Consider the following 27013-nt stretch of genomic DNA (forward strand, 5'->3'; position numbering starts at 1 on the left):
TAGCTGCTTCTGTGTGAGTCGGCTAGTTCCCATTAGAGAAATGGCCCTTTTTTGTCCCCTAGTGGCCAAGTCCTGCATAATAATGGGAACTAGCCCACTCACACAGAGAAGGCTAGTTCCCATTAGAGAAATGGCCCTTTTTGCTCCCCTAGTGGCCAGGTCCTGCATAATAATGGGAACTAGCCCACTCATACTGAGAAGGCTAGTTCCAATTAGAGAAATGGCCCTTTTGCCCCTAGTGGCCAAGTCCTGCATAATAATGGGAACTAGCCTGCTCACACTGAGAAGGCTAGTTCCCATTAGAGAAATGGCCCTTTTTGCCCCTAGTGGCCAAGTCCTGCATAATAATGGGAACTAGCCCACTCACACTGAGAAGGCTAGTTCCCATTAGAGAAACTGCCCTCCGAACTGCAGAGGCTGGAAGATCCTCTCGTCTAATGGGAACTAGCCCACTCACACTGAAGCAGCTATTTCCCATTAGAGAAACGGCCCTCCGACCTGGAAAGGTAGAAAGGTCCTCTCATCTAATGGGAACTAGCCCACTCACACTGAAGCAGCTATTTCCCATTAGAGAAACAGCCCTCCGACCTGCAGAGGCAGAAAGGTCCTCTTGTCTAATGGGAACTAGCCCATTCACACTGAGGTAGCTATTTCCCATTAGAGAAACGGCCCTCTGACCTGCAGAAAGGTCCTCTCGTCTAATGGGAACTAGCCCACTCACACTGAAGCAGCTATTTCCCATTAGAGAAACGGCCCTCCGACCTGCTGAGGCAGAAAGGTCCTCTCGTCTAATGGGAACTAGCCCACTCACACTGAAGCAGCTATTTCCCATTAGAGAAACTGCCCTCTGACCTGCAGAGGCAGAAAGGTCCTCTCGTCTAATGGGAACTAGCCCACTTACACTGAAGCAGCTATTTCCCATTAGAGAAATGGCCCTCCGACCCACAGAGGCAGAAAGGTCCTCTCGTCTAATGGGAACTAGCCCACTCACACTGAAGCAGCTATTTCCCATTAGAGAAACGGCCCTCCGACATGGAAAGGCAGAAAGGTCCTCTCGTCTAATGGGAACTAGCCCACTCACACTGAAGCAGCTATTTCCCACTAGAGAAACGGCCCTCTGACCTGGAAAGGCAGAAAGGTCCTCTCGTCTAATGGGAACTAGCCCACTCACACTGAAGCAGCTATTTCCCATTAGAGAGCAAAAAAGGCCATTTGTCTAATGGGAACTAGCCTTCTCAGTGTGGTTTGATACTAGTTCCCATCCGAGAAACGGACCATCGGTTATTAGGGCCATTTCTCAGATGGGAAATAGCTGCTTCTGTGTGAGTCGGCTAGTTCCAATTAGAGAAAGGGCCCTTTTTTGTCCCCTAGTGGCCAAGTCCTGCATAATAATGGGAACTAGCCCAATCACACACAGAAGGCTAGTTCCCATTAGAGAAATGGCCCTTTTTGCTCCCCTAGTGGCCAGGTCCTGCATAATAATGGGAACTAGCCCACTCATACTGAGAAGGCTAGTTCCCATTAGAGAAATGGCCCTTTTGCCCCTAGTGGCCAAGTCCTGCATAATAATGGGAACTAGCCTACTCAACCTGAGAAGGCTAGTTCCCATTAGACAAATGACCATTTTGCTCCCATAGTGGCCAAGTCCTGCATAATAATGGGAACTATCCTGCTCACACTGAGAAGGCTAGTTCCCATTAGAGAAATGGCCCTTTTTGCCCCTAGTGGCCACGTCCTGCATAATAATGGGAACTAGCCCACTCACACTGAGAAGGCTAGTTCCCATTAGACAAATGGCCCTTTTTGCTCCCCTAGTGGCCAAGTCCTGCATAATAATGGGAACTAGCCTGCTCACACTTTGAAGGCTAGTTCCCATTACACAAATGGCCCTTTTTGCTCCCTTAGTGGCCAAGTCCTGCATAATAATGGGAACTAGCCCACTCACACTGAGAAGGCTAGTTCCCATTAGAGAAACGGCCCTCCGAACTGCAGAGGCTGAAAGATCCTCTCGTCTAATGGGAACTAGCCCACTCACACTGAAGCAGCTATTTCCCATTAGAGAAACGGCCCTCCGACCTGGAAAGGCAGAAAGGTCCTCTTGTCTAATGGGAACTAGCCCACTCACACTGAAGTAGCTATTTCCGATTAGAGAAACGGCCCTCTGACCTTCAGAAAGGTCCTCTCGTCTAATGGGAACTAGCCCACTCACACTGAAGCAGCTATTTCCCATTAGAGAAACGGCCCTCCGACCTGCAGAAGCAGAAAGGTCCTCTCGTCTAATGGGAACTAGCCCACTCACACTGAAGCAGCTATTTCCCATTAGAGAAACTGCCCTCCGACCTGCAGAGGCAGAAAGGTCCTCTCGTCTAATGGGAACTAGCCTTCTGAGTATGAGTGGGCTAGTTCCCATTATTATGCAGATCCTGGCCACTAGGGGAGCAAAAAGGGCCATTTCTCTAATGGGAACTAGCCTTCTATGTGTGAGTGGGCTAGTTCCCATTATTATGCAGGACTTGGCCACTAGGGGGCAAAAAAGGGCCATTTCTCTAATGGGAACTAGCCTTCTATGTGTGAGTGGGCTAGTTCCCATTATTACAAAAAGAAGTATCTATCAGAGCACACCTAATTACTCAAAAACGAAATAACTATTTAGAGAAATTTTATTACAATTCTGGGTGCTGGGGAGGAATACACGCCCTGACACTGGAGCATGTGTTAAACATAAAACAAAAAGTGTCTAAACTTAAAGACACTCCCGTCTCCTGCACACCTTACAAGCTGAAATAAATCAGTCAAATTTCATAACATTTGCACTTTTATATATAGAAAGAATTGTCAATTTAGAACATAGGTAACAAAATTGACAATTCTTTCTATATATAAAAGTGCAAATGTTATGAAATTTGACTGATTTGACTGATTTATTTCAGCTTGTAAGGTGTGCAGGGGACGGGAGTGTCTTTAAGTTTAGACACTTTTTGTTTTAGTTCCCATTATTATGCAGGATTTGGCCACTAGGGGGCAAAAAAGGGCCATTTCTCTAATGGGAACTACCCTTCTATGTGTGAGTGGGCTAGTTCCCATTATTATGCAGGACTTGGCCACTAGGGGGCAAAAAAGGGCAAGTTCTCTAATGGGAACTAGCCTTCTCAGTGTGAGTGGTCTAGTTCCCATTAGTATGCAGGACTTGGCCACTAGGGGGCAAAAAAGGGCCATTTCTCTAATGGGAACTAGCCTTCTATGTGTGAGTGGGCTAGTTCCCATTATTATGCAGGACTTGGCCACTAGGGGGCAAAAAAGGGCAAGTTCTCTAATGGGAACTAGCCTTCTCAGTGTGAGTGGGCTAATTCCCATTATTATGCAGGACTTGGCCACTAGGGGGCAAAAAAGGGCCATTTCTCTAATGGGAACTAGCCTTCTATGTGTGAGTGGGCTAGTTCCCATTATTATGCAGGACTTGGCCACTAGGGGGCAAAAAAGGGCCATTTCTCTAATGGGAACTAGCCGACTCACACAGAAGCAGCTATTTCCCATCTGAGAAATGGCCCTAACAACCGATGGTCCGTTTCTCGGATGGGAACTAGTATAAACCCTAGTATCAACCCTCCCACAACGCCTTGCCTTTCCTCTGGTGCAAAAAAGATGACGAAATGAACGTTTAAACCCACGTGATGCAGAGCAGCCCACGTGATGAAGTGGACGTTGAAACCCACGTGATGCAGAGCAGCCCAAATGATGAAGTGGAGGTGGGCTTTGCTTTGGTCAGTTTCTCGAATGGGAACTATAATAGTACCCTTTACGAAACGCGCATTTCCAGTTTCCAGGCAGCATCAGGTGAGTGCATGCGATCCAGCTCTTTTAGTGAATGTTATATGCATTTCTTTTAGCATCTATCAACTTAGACGTCCTCACCCCTTTGTTGTTATATTGTTAGGAGCCCTTTTGCAACCTCTAGGAATGCACGTTGAAGCTGTAATTCCTTGCATTGTACTTATCACGTCGTGTTGAAATTAAATATTGTAAGTACGTGATTTTCTGAACATCTGGTTTTGAAATTACACGGGGCAGCCTGTCGTTGGTATTATAGATGCAATAGCTGCTCCTAAGCTCATTTACGGTACGGTTCAGGCTCTGCAATGCTCGCAGACGCAGTAACTGCCGTGCAGCTACTACACAGACCCTGCTCTGGTGTAAGTTACTATATATATGAAGCTCGCAGACGCAGTAACTGCCGTGCAGCTACTACACAGACCCTGCTCTGGTGTAAGTTACTATATATATGAAGCTCGCAGACGCAGTAACTGCCGTGCAGCTACTACACAGACCCTGCTCTGGTGTAAGTTACTATATATATGAAGCTCGCAGACGCAGTAACTGCCGTGCAGCTACCACACAGACCCTGCTCTGGTGTAAGTGACTACACCAGAGTACAACACTATATAAAAATACCTGTACCGGATAATGGTCGCAGACGCAGTAACTGCTGTGCAGCTACTACACAGACCCTGCTTTGGTGTAAGTGACTACACCAGAGTACAACACTATATAAAAATACCTGTACCGGATAATGCTCGCAGACGCAGTAACTGCTGTGCAGCTACTACACAGACCCTGCTTTGGTGTAAGTGACTACACCAGAGTACAACACTATATAAAAATACCTGTGCCAGCTAATGCTTGCAGAGACAGTAACTGCTGTACAGCTGCTTCACAGACCCTGCTCTGGTGTATGTATATGTATGTATATATATATATATATATCTGTGCCAGCAAATGCTTGCAGAGACAGCAACTGCTGTACAGCTGCTTCACAGACCCTGCTCTGGTGTAAGTGACTACATATATAATTATACCTGTGCAGGATAAGGCCCGCAGAGGCAGTAACTGCTGTGCAGCTACTACACACACCTTGCTCTGGTGTGTCTGTCACAAAGTGTGAAGCAGTAAGAGAGTTCTTTCCGTGAATTGTTTGCCGATTCTTGTGGCGTAGTAGTTTTTTTATTATGAATATATTTTTGTTTGTAATTTTTTTGCTTTGAGGACTGTTGCTTTGTACAGTTTGAGTTATCTTTGGTATTTTATTTAGTCTTATCGGGTGTATTGTTTCCATTTAGTAGGTTTTTTTTATTTATTTTTTGGGGGGGCATTTTTTTCAGTTCTTCTGTGAACCATTTTGCTGCCAGTTTTTTTGGTGTTGCTTTGAATATTTTAGCTGGTGCTAATTGGTCAATGGCCTTGGTGATCCAATTGTTGAGTGTGTCTTCTGTTGTAACTATGTTTGTATCGGTGGGATCTCTTTCACCTATGTTGTCGTGGTGGGTTGATAGCATGGCGGCCTCATACGCTAGTTTTGTTGCAAAGTTGGGGTTGTAAGAAGATGGTTTGTAGATCAGTAGGAATACTATGTTGGATTGGTCGTTGAGTTCTATATTGATTTGGAGGGATTCATAGTCTTCCTTCCGCGTTGGTTGTGGTGATTCGAGATGCTCAGGCGTGTTTTTTTGTGTAGAATTGCGATTCCACCTCCTCTTCGGTTTTCTCTGTTGGCGTATATTAATTTATAATTGTCTGGTATTGCTTCGTTCGCGATGGCCTTATAGTTGTTTGATAACCAGGTTTCAGTAAGGAAGAGCACGTCTGTGCCTCTTTCGCTTAGGTCATTGATTTCTGTTGAGTGGTTTGCCATGGATCTAATGTTGAGGAGGCTGCAGTGTATTTTGCTGGATTTACCTTTTGTGTTGTTGTTAGTATTTTGTTTTGACCGGTGTGTTGTTGGTTGGGTTTCCGTTCCTGGTGGGTTTTTCCCGGTTGAGTCTTTTGGGTGGGGTGGTTCTTTGTTGGCCAGTCACTTTGTCGAGTAGACCGATAAAGGTTTATGGTGGGGTTGGTTCGTTTCCAGCTGGTAAATATACCCCTGTTGTTCCAGCCTTGGTGATATAGGGGGTGTAGAGTGAGTGTAATGGTTTCCAATTTGTTCCTTGTTCTGGTTGGGGTATTGTCCATGGTGGAGACCGCGTTGTGATGGTTTATTAGTTGTCATCCGTTTGTGTCCTGGTTGGGTCTGTATTCGTGAAGCTTGTTGGCTGTCGGTTCCTTGTTGCTGTGCTGTTTTTGTTTACCACATTGTTGTATGTGGACAGGTAGCGAGCATTGTAGTCTGTCTTTGCTCTGTTATTTGTCTCCTTGGTCCATCTCAGATGTTTGTCGAGTTTTTTGGGGTTGTGGGATCATGCTGGTCCGTGCCTTCCCGAGTGGTTTGGGATTTCTTATTTCTGTTGTCTTTTCTGACTTCTTTGTCTTTCTTGTGGCGAGGCATGATGCGTGGGTTGTGTTCCTTAGTGGGAGTCCTCTTTCGATTGGTGTTTTTCATGGTCTTTTGGGTTTAGTCTCTGCTGTTTGTGGTTTGATGTTGCTTGTATTTGGTAGGTTGTGGGTTGTTGAGACCTCGGTATGGGACTTTGTGGTTCCGTTTGTTTGTTGCTTCTTTCTTTTTTGGATCCTTTTCTTCCTTTTTTTAAATTTTTTATCCTGGAGGTACTTTTTGTTATGGTTGTTGATTATTGGATTTTGCGCAAAGCAAACATGAATAATGTGTTGAGTGCATGTGAATACTGCCATATATTGGTGCAGTCGTGTTGGGGAGAATTCTCATTTCTGTGCTAATTTCCTTCAACCTTAGAGACCCCCAGCTCTTTTGCTGGACTGTAGGACTTTTTAATTTTAACCCTGGAGTGAGTGAGACCCTTTTCCCACTGCCTCATGTGTTTTGACCTTTTGGATTATGTGTTTTCACTGTTTTGGGAGTCTGACAAACTCCATATGCCTCTACTACTTTTTGTATGGTGACACACTGCACCTTCAGTGCAGTGTCACTGAGAAATCCTTTAGATTTCTCATAGGTTTTAAAATACCTTGTGTAAACTACCGTTCCCAAGAATAGTAAAGTGAAATTGACTTTACTTACCTTTTCTCTTTGTGGCTCCAGCACACACCATCAAGTAGAGTGCTGGGGGGTTACCTAGTAGCCCCTTATCCTACATTCTCATGTAACATTTGTATGTTTCCCTCCCTACTTTTTAATGGCTAGTGGCAGTGGTTTAATCTTTCCTACCATTGTGTTTTTCTACAGCAGGCTGAACTCTCAGCTGCAGTATAGCACCCAGGGGTTACCATTTTATAAAAACGGCCACTGTCTTCTTTTTTTGCCATTTTCTGTTTGTGAGGTCTTTCTTGGGTTTTACTCTGTGCGTCAAACAGATTGGAGCCCTTTGTTTGTCTTGCCTTTGGCGCACTTCAACCCTGAGGCCCGCCTCTGTTTCCAGTGTGTCTGGAAGGACAGGATGTGAGGGAGGGTCCCGAAACTCCCCTTTCCTTTGTCTCTAGGAATGCCTGAATGCAACCAGTCCTGAATGGCTGGCTGGCTGGCTGTCCGTCCTTTCAGGACAGCGACCCTGATGTGTCATTGACAGCGTAGGCTGTGCATGAATGGGAGAAACCTGCTTAGAATAGCGAGGGTTTTGGGACTAGAGGCAGTCGACCACTGGGAGAAACACCCGATGAAGAAACCGTGAACGAAGCTTGCTGCATCCTCTTGGACCTTTGAGTTGCCTGGTGAAGCCCTGCTGCTGTTCTGAAAATCCCTTTTCAGACAGAGAAGCTTCGGAATGGACGACTTCTCCCCTTGGGTTAGTGGGACCAACTAACCCAGAGACTAACTCCACTGGACCATCTTCCCTGTCTGGCTGTACTTCTTCAGTGTTGCAAGAACCAAGTGCCAGGGGTCGAGTAATCCGTAGTCTAGTGAAACGTCTAAAATCCGGTTTGAAGCTCCAGGAGTCCCCTAAGGACCTTCCAGAAGCCAGACAACCAGAGCTAGAGTCCCCTCACCAGACCCAAGGAGTGAAGGAAGCCCAACCAGTACCAGAGATCCGCAAGTGCCACTGAACCGAAAAAAGCCCGTAGCTGCCAATGGTTACCAGTCATTTGGTCGAAAATAAATGGTCGAATGACAATTTGATCGATGTAAAATGGTCGGAAAACAAAAGTGTTTTTATTTTTTTTTTATTTATGGAGGGGGGTTCCCCTCCAACCCCCCTTTTTCTTCATTAAAAAATATTTTTTAAGCAACCAAACTAAAAAAAATATATATAAATAAATCCGACCTTTTTTTTTTTTTTCGACCATTTTGATTCGATCAAATGGTCATTCGACCATTTATTTTCGACCAAATGACCGGACACCGCTGCCAATGACCTCCGAAGTACTACCGCAGGAGCCCTACAGATGTCCACCCTCTTGTCCCCACAACTGAGGCTCAGGGACACAGGGTCTGTAACGCTGTAGCAGGACAGAAGCCAGCTGGACCACTCTTCTTCAGACCAGAGGTACTGTTTAGAATTGGGGTACTTACCTCACTGTCTTGTAGCCTTGCTTTTCTCAGTTGGCTATTGCAGTGGCTTACTTTTAGAGTTGATTCCAACTCTGTTTTCACAGGTTGTGACCCTACAAGTGATTTTCTAACAAACTCTCTAACTTTGTGCAAGCCTTTTGATTCTAAGAAGTACCTGTGCTCCAAAGACTGTTTCAAATTGACTTTGGCTGTACTTGCTCCCTGCAGACTCTTCTAGTCCGCTGACTTTGATATGGTTTGTCCCTCATAGGTAGTAACTTGTTTTAGACTGTTACTGCTGGGAAAGGCTTGTCTAGATTTCATTGGAAGATTTAGTTGTCCTCGTGTATACTGAGAACCTGTTTGAACTTTTTCCTTCCTTAAACCTTTCCTTTCTGCAGCCTAGTGTGATACATAAATGCCATTACTGTCCTAGTGATTGAAGTCACCCCAAGGTGTAGCAATTGTGTATGAAGCATATCCAAAGATTATCCACTAACTTGCTCTGATTCTGAAAAGTAATTTTAAAGTATATTTACATTGTTACATGAATTGCCTTTCTAAAGAACGCTTATTTAAAAATTGATGCTAATTAAATAAACAACTAGTTATAACTGAAACCTTGAGTGTAAGTGTTACTTGGCTACTTGTATTTACAGATTTCATTTGTATAGCTCTACAGCTCTGTTCTCCCTCTTGAGATAGGCCTGGCTGCTCAGTCACACTGCCAACCTATGAAGTTCAGACCTATACTAAAAGGTGAGCTTACCTAATACCAAGCAGATAAGTGTTGTGTAGTCTCACACAGTGGGACTAAATGTATTGATTGTGAGGTTGCTGGGTTCCTGCTTTTGACTGGGATGGCAAAGGATTGCAACCCAGTGGGTGCATGCTATGTTTAGGCCTCTTTCTTCCCCTTGGGCCCAACATAGTCTCAGGCTTTATCCATGCCACATTGGGGATTGTGAGGGTGATGGGTGCCTGCTTTTGACTGGGATGGCAAAGGATTCTCATGGGTGCATGCTATGTTTAGGCCTCTGGCTTCCACTTTGGCACAACATAGTCTCAAGCTTTACCCTTGCCACGGTGGGGGATCATTCAGCATAAGTGCAACTAAGCAAAAGCAGAATGACTATCTGTATTGGTCCGCATATCATCCTACAAACTCTGATGTTCTGAAGTAATCAGGTCATCCCCAAATCATCAGGGACAAACGTGCAATCTCTTGAAGTGATCAGTAGGTCATCCTCAAAGCATCAGGAACAAAGTGTTTTCTAAAATGGGGATGATGCTAGCATATTCATTAAGTCATCCTAAGCTCGTCCCCAAATCACCCACCATTCTGAGACATTTGCTGATGACTTTAACAGCGTGATGACCTCTGATGTGGGAATGACTTCTAGTGTAGTTTGATGATCATCAGATGACCCAGGATGGTCTCTAAAGTCATCCTTTCAGACCAGGGTGGGTGATCCCAGGGGGCTGCCCAGAGCAGTCTGAAGAGCATGTGTTGTGTGATGGCCCCATGTGGTGGACGGGGCCCTCCTGGAAGAACAGAAGGGGGCCAGGCCCCTTCTGTCATCTATGGGGCAAGGCCCAGTCATCAGTATGATTCCATCAGGGGCAGCCCTGCACCCATTCCTCCAGAGCCGGCCATTCCTCCAGCACCCAGGACCGATCTAGAGGCGTACTTGCCAACATTCCAATGCACCCGGCAGGGAGATTTCTTCAGAGAAATCAGGAGACAACAATTTCCACATCGGAATCAATTGAGAAAATAATTATTTTAGGTGGGAGAAGGTGAAAAATAGCAGTATTTTTCATGGAGTCTCCTGCCTAAATCGGGAGGGCTGGCATGTATGCTAGAGGTACTATGAAGGGGTGGCTCTCTGCAGCAGTCGCCTCATTGTGACATAGTGTTTTTGTGTTGGTATGTATGTATGTATGATATATGTGTGTGTATAGTTATGTATTGCTAAGTAGGTTAAATGTTAAGTTGGGGGGGTAATTAGGGGGAATGTTCAGTAGGGTAACTTTTAAGTAGGAATTGAAAGTTATATAGATGGCCATTAGTTTAAGAAGGGGATAGAGGGGAGGTACCTTGGCGTGGGGTACTGGGGATAAGTTGGCAGCCTGCCCAAGGCTGCCTTGCAAGACCGGACTACCCACAGAGACTATCCTCTGGCCTCACACTCCATGTGGGTGGTACCAGAATTTAGGAAGGGGATTGGTTGCGGCAAGCTCACTCTTAGGGTCTCGGGGACCCCGCTAAAGAAGGGTGAGCTGACATAGCCAGTCCCTGTTAGATGGAGCTCACGCCAGGGGAATCCTAGGGTTAAGGTTTAAAGGCGTTTAATAAAGAGGGGTCCCCGTTGGGATCTAGCGATTTTATTTGACAGGTGCAGCACCCCTCCCTATCCAGATGGAGTGTTGGGTGGGGGTGGTGGTATCCAGGGGAACTGTTCTTGCTTCGGTTAAGAGAAGACTACACCCTTGCACGGACCAGGGTCGGGGAAAAAGGGGCTACACTAGCCCCTAGCTCTCAACCATTTGTGTTGCAAAGGTGGTTGAAAACATCAGATTTTGTTTTTGGCGGGTGAGAGCCCATTAAAATGAATGGGAGTGCAGGAGGCTTGGCGGGTGACCCAGCTCTTTACAAGGCGGGTGACACCCGCCAAAAGCTTGCAACTTGAGAGCTACGACTAGCCCTGTGTTAGTTTTCACTTTGCATTCTGGGACTTGAATCCTGGCTTTATAATGGTGAAAATCCAGGACTACAAGCATAGCTCTCAAACATTTCTGTCCCTAGGATGGGTGAAAACAGAAGATATCCTTTTTGGCAGATGAGGGCCCATTGAATTATATGGGTGGGTTAGGAGGTGGGCAGTTGAGTGAACAAATTGAGAGGTCTGCTATAAGTCCCAGAATGCAAAGTTAAAACCAGGACTAGACTATTGTCTCCTGAATGGAATGGATAATGTTAGCATGACTAATAAAGCTCTGTCCCACTTCTCAAGCGGGAATCCTACAACGGCATATCACCACAGTGGTCTCCATGCCCGTTCTTCAGCCTGGTCTGCCGACCCATTAGATAGCAAGGTGCGACCACATAACAATATTAAGAGTAAATGCAAACATGTCAACCCTCCAGATTTAGGCGGGTGACACCCGGTTTTTATTTTTAAAAGTTGCTAATTTTAACTTTTTTACTTCCTAAATTTAATTCTAACCACAATGCAGTTCAATAGGAAAATGTAATTCTCCCTCTTTCGGTGAGAACATCTCCTTCCCAGGCGCAGCAAAATGGTGGCATGTATGTGAATGGTAAACAAACTGATGTATTTAAAAGTTTGACTTAGAACATTCTACAAAACCGAATACAGAGGCAGGATCTGGGACAATGCAGTGATAAATTATATAAATCTCACATCTGTGGTACTGGGAAAACATTTCAGAACTTCTAAGAATGTCCTCTCTATTACATTTTTTCTCGGCATCATACCCCACAACTTTTACACTTTTGGAGGATGTCATCAACAATTTAATTAATTTCACTCACTAGCCAAGCCACTTACCCGTCAATAGACATAAATGGGCTCCCACCACCAAAAACAAAATCTATTTTCACTCGGCCCTGGTGACTCAAAAGCCTGAGAGGTATGGAATGTGCGGTTATGACCTGTTTGTGAGCATTCGTTTTTCCGGTTCTCTGGGAGCCAATATGGGAGTGAACACAGAAAGCAATCCTACAGAAATGTGTGAAAATTGGGTCTGATGTTACATTTTAAAGGAGTTTATTCTAACTGTATTAGTAAACAGCTATGCACAACCTGTTGCAGCCGTGTGCACTAACGGTCGGCTCTCAAGACCTTTTGATATATGTAGGGGTACCAGGCACGGCTGTCCACTCTCGCCGCTCATATTCGCGATAGCTAAGGAGCCCATGGCTGATTTCCTCTGACAGAAGCACTCCCAAAAGGGAATACGAATATCCAGACCCCCCGAAATTATCTAATTATACATCGACGATGTGCTCCTATACATCAGAAATCTGGAACTTGACCTTGAACCCATCATGCAAGATATCTACTATTTCAGTCAGTTACCTGCCTCTGGGTCAATCGGGCAAAATCTGAACTCTTCCCCCTGACTGATGGTACACCAGTCCCTTCTGACCTCATGGGATTCACCTGGGCCACCACAGGAATAATATACCTCAGGGTCATGGTCACAAGGCACCAAGATCCTCTATACGAACAAAACTACGGTTCCTACTTAAACTTGGGCACAAGTTGCGCACATAGACTAAGTTGCCCATCACCTTAGCCGGTAAGGTGTCTCTGCTTAAGATGATCATATTGCCACAAATGCTATACAGATTTCTGAATGTCCCCTTATGGCCCGGGACTATGCTGTTCACAGAACTTCGATTAACGGTGAACAACGTCTTGTGGCACTCTGATGCTGTAAGACTTAAATGGTCAATACTGGCTAGACCATGTGTTCAGGAAGGCCTACTAGCCCCCGACTTTCAGAAGTACTGGCTCACTGCCCAAGCTCAGTATGCTGCATACTGGTTAGCTGAGGGCCCCCCATTACCGCATGTAAGAATCGAGCGGCATGCTGCGGGTTCCAGGGACCTCTGCTCGCTATAGCCTGGGACAAAATAAGGAGGCAGACCGGAAACTCCTTCTCATTCCACAGGGATTTACCACTGTGAAACACATATCAGGATTCCCCAAGGTGGATAAGACTACGGCTGCCCTGTGGGCCACAGGCGACTACTCTACTCTGGGCGATATGTACGGGATGGGCTCCTTTGTACCGAAGGCCGATCTGCGTGGGGGCCCGGGTGGACTCTCTCCACGTTGGCTACAATACACAGAGCTACGACAAGCGTTCAAACTGTCTTGGCCTTGGTTTCCCTCTCAACCCCCAGATGAGCCACTTATACCTTTTGTTATTGGAAGTACATTACCCTCAGGTGCGGTATCGGGCCTGTACAAGCTACTTCAAGAGAGTATTAATAAACCAGTTACTAAGCTCTGCGAGGCATGGGGTAGGGACCTTATGGTAGACCTAACCGATGAAAGATGGGAGGCCATGTGTATGCAGACCCGTTGGGTCTCAACGCACGATTCCGTTTGATCCCATTTAAGGTACTTCACAGGTTTCATTATACCCCCGCCAGACTCCATATCCTGTCCCATGACCTCTCTCCACAATGCCCCAGATGCCACACTGATTATGCAAACTACCTTCACATGCTCTGGGCCTGCCCCCGAATCACTGCATACTGGGTTAATGTTTGTGCTGCTATATCTGTTCGCTCTAGCATAACAATCGATCCAAATCACATGAATTGCTTATTCTACGAGCTCCCTTCGCTTGCTGGCAGTGCCCGTAAACCTGCCAGTCTGTTTACTCCTAGCAATACGTTGCCTATTACTGCTGTGGCTCAGACCCGCCAGCCCCACCATCAATCAATGGCTATGGGATGTCACTTGGGCATCGGACACGGTGGAACTCTGGATCAGGCTGCACCCAGAGGGCCCCCCTTCCGCGCATATTTACAAACTTTGAATGCTGATCCCGATTCTCCCTCTTCCCTAATATGATGGATAGTTCCTCAGCACTTTTTCATGTTCTCTGTAAGTCTGTCTGCGCCCTAAAGCCTAAGGGTCCATGCGAGCGCATTATATGTTTTTAAAGTAAAGTATAGATGTACCACCGGTGCTGTCTCCTCCTAGTCCCCCACGGCCTCATTAAAACATTAGTTTTAATGTCAGTCATGTTTTTTCGGACTTTTGCTGCACCCTATGAAGGGGCCCGTACTTATTATATAGTACCATGTTTCTGTGGTCTATGCTGCATTGTGTAAGGCCTGTTGGCTGTCTTGTTAACCTGTCAAGCAAACAATAAATAAAGTTTAAAAAAAAAAAATGTTGCCACTGTGCAAATGTCCTAGTTATCACAGTAACAAACCTGGTTACAAATACATTTATTCTCTTTCGAAAATCAATATTGTGGCTTTTCTTATCTATCGTCAGCCCGACAGGTAAGGGTTGTATCAGCCACTTTTACTCCCTAAAATAGGAACATACTTGAAAGACAATAGCAAGTAAAAATACCCCCAACAAAAAATAGGAAAGAGTTGCATAAACGCTGTCCCTGTGATTTCACCCACACAGCTCCATGGATATGTCTGGACCAGTAGTACACATAATACCACAGGAAGAAACTTCTGTTATCACTGCCTGTTCTGAAAAGGTAAAAATAGATATTTTAATGTGCATGGATATATAGGTGCAAATAAATATTTATTTCAAATATCTTACTGATGCATTTCATCAACAACAATATTTCAAGAATTCATTTTTGGGGAGACAGACTTTTCCCACAAGGAACAATGCCTGATCAGAAAGGCGCTGATGGTTGCTGATGGTTGCGAAAGGGGACCTGTTGGCGGGATAGGGTGGTCAGGCAAGCCCGACGATATCGACATGGCGAGAAGGAATGGATTATTGCTGTGAACTCGAATATAGAGTGTACAGAGATGGGGGTTGTCCCCAGAAACAGTCAAATATGGAGCAAATGGCAGGATGCGATCTGAGGGTCGGTCTGTTGGGGGGAGGGGTTAGAGTGATCTCACCGGTCTGGGTAGGGGTCCCGGAGATTGAGGGGTTGGATATGATGGGATATCTATTCAGTGAGTCTGAGGGAATAGTAAAAGAATATGTCAACTCTGCTGTCTGATCAATGTTGCAAGCTATCTCCAATGACTAATTGCAGAAACATCCAGCTGTGATGCAACCCTTTAAGCTGTGAGAAGCAATAGATTAGATGACAGAATTCTTGTATTGGCCATGGAGAGCATGCACAGGACAGAGAATCCATTAAAAATTGGCCTTGCCATAACTACAGATGTACTCCTACTGCGAGAAACGCAGATTGTTATCCCCAAAAAAACCGAGGCAACTGGTGCTGAATACTGCTCATGAGGCCAATCGAAGGATAGTCGCAACCAAAAGCCTCTTGCATAGTCAAGTATGGTTCCCTGACACTGCCAAGCTGGTGGAAGAAACAGTGAAGACATGCATGGCAAGTCACCCACGTGGCGGGTGCCTCCGTGTTGACAACCTCTGGGGACCCAGAGGCCACGTCAGACTTGCACAAGTGTGCATGGCAGAAGGGTTGCCCCTGGCTTTTATGGACCCAGGCAGGAAGGGAGATATCTCCTTGTTTTGATCGAAGAGCACTAGAGATTCCCTGTGGTCAGGGAAGTTGCCTCCACATCATAACTTGCCATTGCAGTCTAACAAGACTAAATCTTTCGGGCAGGGGTCTGCAACCTACGGCTCTATAGATTGTTTCGACTACAACTCCCATGATCCCTCACCATTTACTAAGCTAGTTGGAACTAATGAGAGTTGTAGTCCAAAACATCCGGAGAACCAAATGTTGCAGACCCCTGTTTTAGGGAATGGGGAATATGAGAAGAAGAAAAGTCCAGATATGAGCCCTCGTTCAAACGCCATGAGTTCAAAACATTTGCCCACTACCTCAGATTAAAACACAGATGGATCACGCCCCTTAGGGTGCAGGACAACAGAATGGCAGAGCGATTCATTCTCAATGCTCAAGAAAGCAGTCCAGCAGGCTGCTGCAGGGGAGATGCCAACAAAAATGGCCCTGTACCACGTTCTCAAACATTAGAGGAACACTGCACATAACTATGCAGATGATAACCCTGCAGCCCAGATAGTCGTATGCCAGCTCTGGTCATGACTTGCCAGGAGAGGCCCGGACATCCCAGACGGAGACAAAAGAATCAAGAAGGGAGACGTGGCAAGATCAGGAGGGGAAGCAAAAATGGTGGGACTGACGGCACAAGGCGCGTTGCCCCAAACTTGAGATAGACGTCCACGTCATTGTAAAACAGCGTCAAACAAAAAAGACGGAGCCTCCATTTGGGAAGAGTCCATTAACGACCAGAAAGGTAAAAGGGAAGATGTTAACCATCATCTGACACACCGGGCATGGTGCGGACATTGTAACGTGAAAAACATAATTAATGTGTATTTTTGCTATTTTCATTGTACCCTTTTGTTTGAAAATGTAATAAAAATAGATTATAAAAAAACATGTTTTTGCTGTGTGTATTTTACACCCCGCATCCTAATTTCACTGCATTTGTGCCCTCTCACTGAAAACCAAATTTGGCTGTGTATTTTACTCCCCGCATCCTAATTTCACTGCATTTGTGCCCTCTCACTGAAAACCGAATTTAGCTCTGTGTATTTTACATACCGCACCCTAATTTCACGGCATTTGTGCCTTCTCACTGAAAACCAAATTTGGCTGTGTGTATTTTACATCCTGCACCCTAATTGCACTGCATTGTGCCTCTTCCATCCTGCGTTCACATTTGCATTGCTTTTTGTTCTTCCATTGTTACTACTAAGCCACCTGTGAGATTAGGCCATAACTGTGCAGTGCAGTCCCCCTTCTCCTTTCAACTTCACTCTGCCACCCTAATGGCACTCACCATCTCCCCTCTAATGGCACACACCATCTCCCCTATCTTCTCTAATTGCTACTCTTATCTCCTATCCCCCTCGCTCACTAAGTCTGGAATGAAGAAGCACAAAAAAAGACATCCTGCGTGCAAACCCTGGCCTTCCCACCACAGACACCTATGTCAGCGCAACCTCCAGAGAGGTCTTCACAGATATACTTTTCTCTGTCCTCTCCAGATATTTGGACTCCTCATCTCTACTCTCTCTCCTTTCACTTCCTCTCTCATTAACGGTGGCACCAAGTGGGAAGTCCTCTTGGCTGGCTTCTCATCCTCACATTGCATCGTTAATATCTATCACACTGGCACTATGATATGATGTGGCATTGATAACGCGCCTGTACAGAAGTGTTTCTAGGCGCTACAAGACAAGGAGGGGGAAACAAAGGGAGGATAAAATGACGATTTTACTAGGCCTTGTGTCATTCAGATCGCGCAAGTGCGGGGAAGATGGAAGGGGAGAAGTGCCAGAGAGAGGGGAAGGGAGAAGTGCAGTTAACTCACAAGTGCAGCCAGTGGGTGGCTCATAAGTGCAGAGAGAAGCGACTGTAGGGTTGCAGATACAGACCCTTAAGTGCTGGGTAGCCCGGAGGCAGTGCAAGGGCAACTGGACATACAGGAGCCTTGGCCTGGGTTCAGAGAGTGACCAGCGCACGGAGCAGTCGGGTGTATCAGCAGGGGAGAGGAAGAGCAGCAAAAAGGAAGGTCTTCAGTTGCTTACCGAAGGTGGTTCTGCTCAAGTGTGAGAGAGGCAGGGAGGCTGTTACAGAGGAATGCCCCAGCGGCAGAGATAGATCTACCCCCAACTCTCTGCTTGGAGAAACGTCTGACCCTCAGCGTGTTGGAGGTGGATGAGCAGAGAGCTTGAAAAGGAAGATGTTTTGGAAGAGAACATTGGAGGTAGAGTGGTCCCAGGCCCCAGAAAAGCCTTCTGGACGATGCAGAGGGTCTTGAACTTGATCCTTGCAGTCACCGGTAGCCAATGAAGAGATTTCAGAGCTGGAGAGATACGAACCCTGAGCTTGAGTCTCAGTCCTGTTCTGGATAAGTTGTAAAGGTCGAATGGTAGAGGTAGGGAGATTTAGAAGGAGGCTGTTGCAATAGTCCAGCCTAGAGAGGACCAGAGCTCTGCAGACAGTGAGCTTCTGGGGGAAAGTGAGAAAAGAAAGAATACCTCTGAGGAGGTGCAGCTAATAGTTTCTCTTCTTAGAGATGTCAGAGATGTAAGGAGAGGGTGGAGGCGAAGATGACACTAAGGTTCTTAGTCTCACAGGAAGTGGGCCCAGAGTGGGCAGCGGGTGTCCCAATGAGGAGGATCTCAGTCTTACTGGCATTCAGGCAGAGATCATTGGCGACACACCATTCCTAAATTTGCAGCCAGACAGTCTAATATTAGAGAAGAAGCAGAGGTGGCTGAGGGCAGCCTGAAAGAGAGCTGAGTGTCATCTGCATAACAATGAAAATTGGGGCAGAAGGTAGCGATGCAGTGGGCAAGAGGTGCCAGGTAGTGGTTCAAGAGCCAGGGATAGAGTTTAGACCCCTGGGAAACACCACGAGTAGAAAGAGAGATAGAAGAGAGAAAAGACTCCAGTTGGACCTGAGAAGGTCAGTCTGTGAGAAAGGAGGTCAACCAGGCCAGCGCCTGATCAGTAATAGCAAGGTTGTTACAGAGGCAATTGAGCAGGATGGCATGGTTGACCATGTCAAAAGCAAAGAATAGATCGAGGAGAATGAGAACAGAAGGGAGATTAGAGTCAAGATTGGAGAGCAAGTCTTCACAGGTGTTCAGGAGAGCAGTTTCCGTGCTTCTGGTAGCTCTGAAGCCAGACTGGTGGTCATGGAGGCAACCAACAGATTCAGTATGTAGATTTAGCTGGGAGATTGCCAGCTTTTACAGAGTTTGCCCTGGAAAGGAGTGATGGAGATTGGGGGGATAGTTGGCCAGAGAGGAATGATTGGCTGAGGGCTTCTTTATTAGAATGGGGTGCATAAGGGAGTGCTTAAGCTGGAAGGGGAGTTCCAGTGGCAAAGGAGTGATTGCAGAAATCGGCCAAGGCTGAACCAAGGGTGTCGATGTGCTCCTTGATGGTTCTGGATGAGCAGGGGAGAACCTGCTTTCATAGATCACACTTGTCTAGAAACATTGCCAGGGGTGAACAGGGGAAAGGAGGAGGAGAGATGGCCTCAGACACACCAGGAGTGGTAGAGGAGGAGTTGGAGGATGAGGGAATGGATGTCCTGAGTTTTAGTGGTGAAATGAGAGGCCAAGGCCGTGCAGAGGGCCTTGGAGGGAACAGGAGAGTTAGAGACTGCAGCAGGATTGGCCATCTCCTTGCAGATTTTGAAAAGCTTCGCTGAGTTGTTAGATGCCACAGAGATGCGTTTGGATGTAGGCTCTTTTCTTAGAGAGGGCAGAGAGTCTGTACTGTCTTTGAAGCAGGCGGCAGGACAGTTTGTCAGGGGGTGTGCCCAATGCCCTCTACTTCTCTGCGCCGCCCTACACTTGCGTTTAAGGGCAGCATGGTTGGAATCGGGCAGCGTGGTTGGAATCGTACCAAGAGTTGCACTTGGATTTGGGCTACAAGCGGATCCTCATGGCAGGAGCAAGGACATCCAGAGTGTTAGAGATAGAGAGATGAAGGTTAGAGTGGGCTCTGTCAGGGTGTGAGTCAGCCTAAGATGCACAAGGAGGAGCGAAAGTAGCGGAAAAAGCCTCAACTGACACATGCTTCATGGGTCGGTTGACCGAGAAGGTAGGTGGCCGTGCTGGAGTTGGCTTGACCTGCGGGGAAGAAAGAGAGAGGTGGAAAGATAGGAGAAAGTGATCACTCCAAGGGAGAGGAGCAGTGAGAGGTTTAGAGAAGAGGGGGCCTGAGGAGATCAGAACATCCAGGGTGTGCCCTGCAGAGTGAGTCAGGCCAGAGGGAAGAATAGAGGGAGAGAATAGCAGGTGTTGCGAAAGAGTCCTGAAGGGCTGGTAGCATCCAGGTAGATGTTCTAGTCTCTGAGGAGGAGTAGTTGAGAGGTAGAGGCAAGGAGCGAGGAGGAGAGGTCAGCCCACTCGGAGGAAGAGGCCGCCCTGGCCAGGCGGCTTGTAGATAGTGGCCACAGTGAGAGGCCAGAAGGGATAGAGAGCCTGCAGACCAGGCATTCAAAGGAGGAGTAGTCCTGCATTGGAATGATAGAAGCAGGGATACTCTCCGGGAAAATCAAGGCTACACCCCCACCGGGACGGTTGGTTCTGGGTTCGGAGAGGATCTTGTAGCTATCGGAAAGGAGAGTGTCGAAACTCGTGACGGAGCTGGCCGTGAACCAAGTCTTTTGAGACTGAGTACATCCAAATCAAGCTCTTCCATGAGACGGCAGATGTCAGAGAGTGTTTGACAGCTGAACGAAAGATGAGAGTAGCATTGTGGAGCAGGTTGCCAGATTTGAAGGACTCCGGGGAGGTGCACAGGCCAAAGGTACACCTTGCGGAAGTGTTGGAGGTTCCTGAGGAGGAAGAGAAGGCAGGATAGTCGGAGAGTGCCAGAGGGGTGGCGGAGGAGGGAGGCGTCTGAGGAGCCAGAGATGGGTAAGAAGGGATAGGAGAGGGAACTAAGTTGATGAGGCACGGGAAGCACCTATCAAAGAGGAGGACATTGGCCTGAGGGCCCTGGACCAGGACGGTGCCATTTAAGTAGACATTAATGATGGTCTTAGAGGAATGGAAGGGTGCCAGGAGGGCCTACCACCGGGTGCCAAACTTAATGGGAGAAGAGGAAAAAGGAGAGAGAACAGAGACCATATGGGGCGTCCATAGGCCTGGAGAGGGAACGACAGAGTATGTTGGTAAGGGTCTGTCTGGAGGAAGCACTGGTATAGGTAGCAGCGATAGGGAGGCCTGGGTTGGAGACCAGATGTCACTTTTGAGCTTCTTCCTGTCAGACCTAGTGAGAGGGATAGGATAGTTGATAGAAAAGGAGTTAGAAAAGATAGGCGAGTCAGAGCACCACAGGGGGTGCAGGGAGGAAGGGGGGTAGGGAGAGGGGAGCTGAGGCAGGAGGGGGGGAATGGGAGGTCGCTCAGGGGATGGGGGGCATGCAGGAGGGAGGAACAGGGGTGACCCGAAAAGGAGGGGCACACAACAAAGAACAAGAAGAGACCTACAAATCAGATGCCGTACATAACCATCAGCAAAGAACAAAGCACAACAGGGAACCTAAAAGTAGAGAATCCAGATGTAGTACAGAACCAAAAGCAAAACAGAGGTCAGCAGGGAACCTAGAAGTGAAGAATTCAGGCAATTGCAATGTGATGCCAAGAACCGTAGAGAGCAAACATACAATCAACAAGGCACAGAACACAACAGGAACCTAGAAGAATGCAGGCAATGCAAAGTAATGCCAGAAAAATAGCAGCGCACAAGACAGTGTCATAATAGTACACAATAGATCGAAGAGGGAAAAGCTAAGATGCGAGAGGATGGAAGGGAAACGCAGGAGGGGGGATGGAACAGGATGTGGGGACCTACGATGCAAGGGAGCTCACGCGGCCAAGTTGCGCCGGAGCGCATGCACGCAAACAGGATGTGAGGGAGTGCACACAGCTAGGGAAACAAGGGAGAACACGCGGCCTGAAGTTGCGGGGGAACGCACGCGGCCTCAGTTGAAGGGAGCGTACGAAGAGGGGAGATGCAAGCGCGTGGGAGGATCGGTTGCAGGGGGAGCAACTCGTATGTAAGAGGGAAATGGACGCAAGGTCAGTGGGCTGCGTGGAGTGAAGCGAAGATAACACTCCCCGAACCTTCTTACCTGTGGCCGCAGACAGGAGGCTGAGGTCGTCCGCTCTCACACTCTGCACCACTACCCCATCACAGACAAACTCCTACGCCGCAGAACAACGTGGCCTTGTCCTGAGAGGGCTTTGCCACAGTGTGTGTGAAAACACCTAGATTCGACTTTCCCAGAAGGGGGGGAAAAGACGCGTTTTTGAGCACAGCACAATGCAACACACCCAGATTCGACTTTCCTAGGAGGAGGAAAAAAGCTACGTTTTTGAGCAAAGCCCAATACAACACACCCAGATTCGACTTACCTGATCAGTCGCAGCAGATCAACTGCTGCAGGCTACGTGCTACCACGGTGTACCCCTTCAGACACCAATGGAGCTGTCCTTAGCCTCTGGTCCTTGGCTGAAGGGGCAGCCACGGCAGGGGGTTCCTTGGTTGGCTGATTTAAAGGGCCCGGCAACCAATGGGAGCACGGTGAGAGGGAGGGCCAACAAACAAGAAAGCAACCGGGACAAAGGGAGGGGGGAGCAGGCACACATGCACTGCCGTGCGAGAATAACACTTTTACAAATGCACAACTTACTGTGCCACAAAGCACCTGTCCTCACCCCAGCACCAGAGAAGTTGACGCTGGAGTTGCCTGATGATGGTGGGGATGGGCTGTGAGGACAGAGGGAGAAAACACATGTTGGTTCATGCTTACCTGCTGTCTGAGCTGGGGATCGAGCCTTGGGTCTTCCTGGTCCGAACACGAATTCCCCTTTTCTTCTTCTGAACTTTGCTTCGGATGCCTGGGCAAGAGACTCCCTTGATATCAGAGTTCAGAGCAGAAAGAAAGAGGCAGGGCTAAGAAGGTGGGCGGGGCTTAGACCAGGTGACCTAGATCCACTTGTACCTGTTCACCAACTGCAAAGAAAAAGAGGCTGGAAGGCTGCTTAAGTAGGGGAAAAGAGCAGCAACCAGGAAGGCGCCAACAGTTTAAAGTGATTGACAGGTGGGCGGGGCTAAGGCCAGGTGACCTAGACCCACTTGCACTTGCTGACCAACTGCCTATCCTGGTTCAGGGTCCTCAACCCAACCTTTCTCTTTGACTGGATTTTGCCTTCCCTGATTAAAGGCAGAGACCTCCTCGATCTGACGACTCTTAACGCCTGCTCAGCCAACAAACACTCTACTGACATCTGTCTCCTTCTTCAAGACACTGACCTCCACATTCTCACTCTTACCGAGAATTGGTTGAATGCTTGCTCAGTCACTGCTTTTGACTCGCTTCAATATTATTTCCAAGCCTCGACCTCAATGTGCTGGCTGTGGGGTTGCCTTAATCTATCGTGAGTGGGTTCCTTCTTCCTTCGTACCCAACCAACTCTATTTTTTCTTTGAGAGCCTGGTTTGCAAATTGGACATCTTTTCCTCCTCCATTCTGATCATTGCTACTATCTACCGGCCTCCAGATGCTACCACCCTGTTCCTGTATGAAGGGGCTGTTCGAATGGATTGTGTCCTCCCACGTATTCCTCATCTTTGATATACGTATCTCGGCAGCTTTACTACTTCAGAAAAAAAAACTTCAAGCCAGAGGTCGCTGTGCACAGCGTTGTGGCATTGATGTCCCTCGAGGGCCGCCGCGGAGCGTAGACATCAGTAGTATAAATAGCTTGTGCCGCGCCCGTTGGCTTCAGTTCAGTTTTTCGCTTCGAGCACGAACGGCGCGCTTCAATTTTCTGTAGAAAAATGTCATCATCTTCAACACCTTCGACCACAAAGTTGGGATTTAAAAAATGTTAGTACTGCGAGTCAAAAATGTCAATAACCGACCCTCACTGCCTCTGTGTCTGGGCTCCGGGCACTGTACCGATGACTGCGGATCCTGTCAGTCCTTGACGGAAAAACCTCTCCGGGAGCACATAGGTAAACTGGCGGTGGGGAAGGAAGCTTCGAAATCTTCTTCGAAGAGGGAAAAGAAATCCGGGGAATCTAGAGGTTCCACTAGGCACAATCAGTCGAAGAGGTCTCGGTCGGGAAGCCGATCGAGGCAATCTTCGTCTTCAAAGAAGAAGAGACTTCATAGGTCTCCCTCTTCTTCCTCGGACTCCTCTACGGAGGTTATCGGGTGCCTGAGTAGGTCTGATTCTCCTAGTAAATGGGACGCTTTCAGAGTGGAAATGATGCAGATCTTTGAGAATGTGGCCTCAACTCCTCCCCTCCCCCCTCAAAAGAATCAGCAAGAGCCATGCCCCGGTCGCTCCTTGGGACGACTCTGGGAAGTTGAAGGCTACTTCGGCAAAGCCGAGTAAGCCGGCTATTCGTCGAGAAACTCGACCTGACAAAAAAGCGTCGAAGGTATCGACCCGGGAATAGAGTCCTTCCCCAGTACCATCAAAAAGTTTAAATTGCCGAGACCTTCGATTGTGTCGACGCCATTGGCGCCGAGTGCTTCGAAGTCGAGGGCGATTCCTGGCAAACCGACCCCTTTTTCAAAGCCATCTTCGACACTGTCGACGGAATCTTCCATTTCATCGAAGCCCATACCGGTTCAGGAAAAATTTTTTTAAGCCTGTACCAAATGAATGACTTTTTCAAGTCAATGTCCTCCATATATGAGGAAGAAAGTGCTTCTGATGAGGAGACTGTCATTTGGGGTGCAGTTTGGCACAATAAATGTACCTGAAGAGCTCATTGATTCACAATCAAGGATGAAAGATCTCTGTGACTCCCTGCAGTCTGCTAGCGGACTTGATACTTCTCCAGAATTGGAGTTTGCCAGTCCTGACCCATCAGAGCATGCCGACTCAAGCTACAGAAACCTGATGAACAGAGTCAGAGTATATGGGGTGAAGTAGAGCTTCCCCAGCATATGAGCAGGATGACATGATGGACATCCTGGCTCAGGGACCTCAGAAGGCCCCGATCATACCCTTCCACAAGGCCTTTCAGACAAAGTTTGTGGCCAATTGGGAAGCTCCAGAACATGGATGTGCTGTAAACTGGAACTTCTCTAGGAAGTATAGACCCTCTAGCAGCGATCCAGACTTTCTCACCAAACATCCCACGCCAGAGAGTTTAGTAGTACAGGCTGCTACTTCAACTAAGCAGTCTGCCTATCCTTCTGTTCCCCCCCCCCCACCCCCCGGATAGAGACGACAAAAGTTGATGCATGGGCTCGCAAGTTCTTCTCATCAGGCATCATGGCTTTGAAGAGTCTACTAACGTTACATGTACCTGCTAGATTTTCATATACCCTGTGGGACTGTTGCCATGGGGGCTCATCACATTCCACAAGGCGAGGAAAGGGACGGCTTCCTGAATTTAGTTGAGGATTGTAAGGAGGCTATGGGAGAATGTCTCCAATCGGGGTTGGATACGGCTGATGGCATCAGCAGATCATGGCTGCAAGCACCGTACTGCACAGGTTTGCCTGGTTGAGAAAGTCAGGGTTTGCACCGGATGTGCAGGCCAGACTGCTCAACCTGCTCTCCGACGGCTCGAGGTTGTTCGGCAGCAAGGCGGATGAGAGTCCGGAGAAGCTGCAGACCTCCAAGGTGGCGGCTAAGTCCCTTAGCGCCTCCGTTCGACAGCCTCAACACCCCTACTCGGGCTCATCTTCCTGCAGGGGTCATTCTTTTCACTTCTATTCCTCAGTTGGTAGAGGAAGAGGACAGGCCGGACAAAGGGGGCAAAGAAGATTCCCTCATGGTGGACTAGGAAGGGGTGCTAAATCAGCCCCAGCAGCGCCATCTTTACCCCCAGCTGCTGCTACAGCCGCCTTTAAGCCACTCTGAGGCCTTGACCCACAAGACCCCGGTGGGAGGCAGAATGTCTCAGCATCTGAACGAATGGCGGGCATTACTTCAGATGCTTGGGCACTGGAAACACTAGCCTAAGGTTACTGCCTTCCTTTTCAAAAAAGGCCTCAAGATCATCTACCGGGTACCAACTCTTTCAAAATTACAGATCCGCTCCATGTGCAGGAAATGTTAACCCTGCTAGAGAAAAGTGCAATAGAACATGTACCTGTAGCAGAGAGGAAGAAGGGTTGGTATTCCCCCCTACTTTCTCATTACCAAGCAGGGTGAAGGGTTGAGACCCATGTTGGAGTTAAGAAACTTTAACAATTTCCTCAGGAAGGACAAGTTCAAGACGGTTACCCTTTCTCAGATCCTTCAGGCTCTCCAACTCCAAGACTGGTTGGTATCATTGGACCTTCAGGGTGCTTACTTTCTGCGGTTGTCTGTTCTCATTATCAGTTTTGGGTTCTGCCATTCGAGCTGACCTCCGCCCGAGGGTTTTCACCAAGTTAATGGCGGTAGTGGCAGCGTGTCTCAGGAGATGGGGGCGGGGGATTTCATGTTTCGCCTTACCTGGACAATTGGCTGATCGGGGCTCATTCACCCGAACAAATCCAGGAACATCTTAGTATCACCTGCCACTTCCTCCACAGACTGGGCTTCTCCCTCAATTACAAGGAGTCCCATATCATACCAGTCCAAACGCTCCAATCCATCGGAGCGGTCTTGGATACTTCCTCAGGGAAAGCCTCCCTTCCCGAGGTGAGAGCTCAACACATTCAGCAGATGGTAGCAAAATTCCAGAATGTCCAGCATCTGTCAGCCTTTGATTTTCTGAGGTTGCTCGGCCTTATGGAATCCTGCATTTTTCTGGTGCCAGAGGCCAGATTGAGGATGAGATCCCTTCAATTGGCTCTCAGGACTCAGTGGTCCCAATTCTCAGGGAATATGGCAGACCAACTGCAAGTTCCGAGCAAGATTGCTAAAGGCCTTCTTTGGTGGGCTTGCAAGGACAACCTTCTCAAGGGAGAATCTTTTTGGCAACCATGGCCGGAGATAACGGTAGTGACGGACGCCTCACTCACGGGGTGGGGAGCCCACACCAACGAACTGACTATCGGCAGTCGTCTCCATTAGAGTCCAAACTACACATCAACCTTTTAGAGCTGAGGGCAATCGGATTAGCGCTGAAGGCCTTACTGCCCTCTGTACGGGGAAAGAATGTCCTGATAATGACGGACAACACAGTGGCCATGTACTACCTCAACAAGAGAGGAGGTGTAGGATCACTACCACTGTGAGGCAATGCAGCTCTGGTTCTGGGCAATACAAGAAGGAATCTGTCGGCAGTTCACCTAGCCGGAGAGCAGAACACGGCGGCGGACGCTCTAAGCAGGCAGAGCAAAGTCTCCCACGAGTGGGAACTAGCTCAGGAAGTCCTTCAAGAGATCTTCACCCTTTGGGGAAACCCTCAAGTGGATCTGTTC

At 47.8% G+C, this 27013-nt stretch overlaps 1 protein-coding gene across 2 annotated transcripts in view; it reads left to right on the plus strand.

The window, feature by feature from the left end:
• The first annotated feature begins 3682 nt into the window (after nt 1-3682).
• FXN (frataxin) overlaps nt 3683-27013 on the plus strand; it is a 161049-nt gene continuing 137718 nt past the window's right edge. Inside the window, exon 1 of one of the 2 annotated variants that reach the window (XM_069625769.1) lies at nt 3683-3834. In XM_069625769.1, coding sequence (XP_069481870.1) covers nt 3733-3834 — 102 coding nt within the window. In that variant the 5' untranslated portion in view covers nt 3683-3732. Of the gene's footprint in view, nt 3835-3935; nt 4020-27013 lie in introns of those variants that run through there. The other variant, XM_069625770.1, reaches the window with a different exon arrangement.

The sequence above is a fragment of the Ambystoma mexicanum genome, chromosome 6p, assembly GCF_040938575.1.
Source record: "Ambystoma mexicanum isolate Mex_15411 chromosome 6p, UKY_AmexF1_1, whole genome shotgun sequence".
NCBI classification, from domain to species: Eukaryota; Metazoa; Chordata; class Amphibia; order Caudata; family Ambystomatidae; genus Ambystoma; species Ambystoma mexicanum.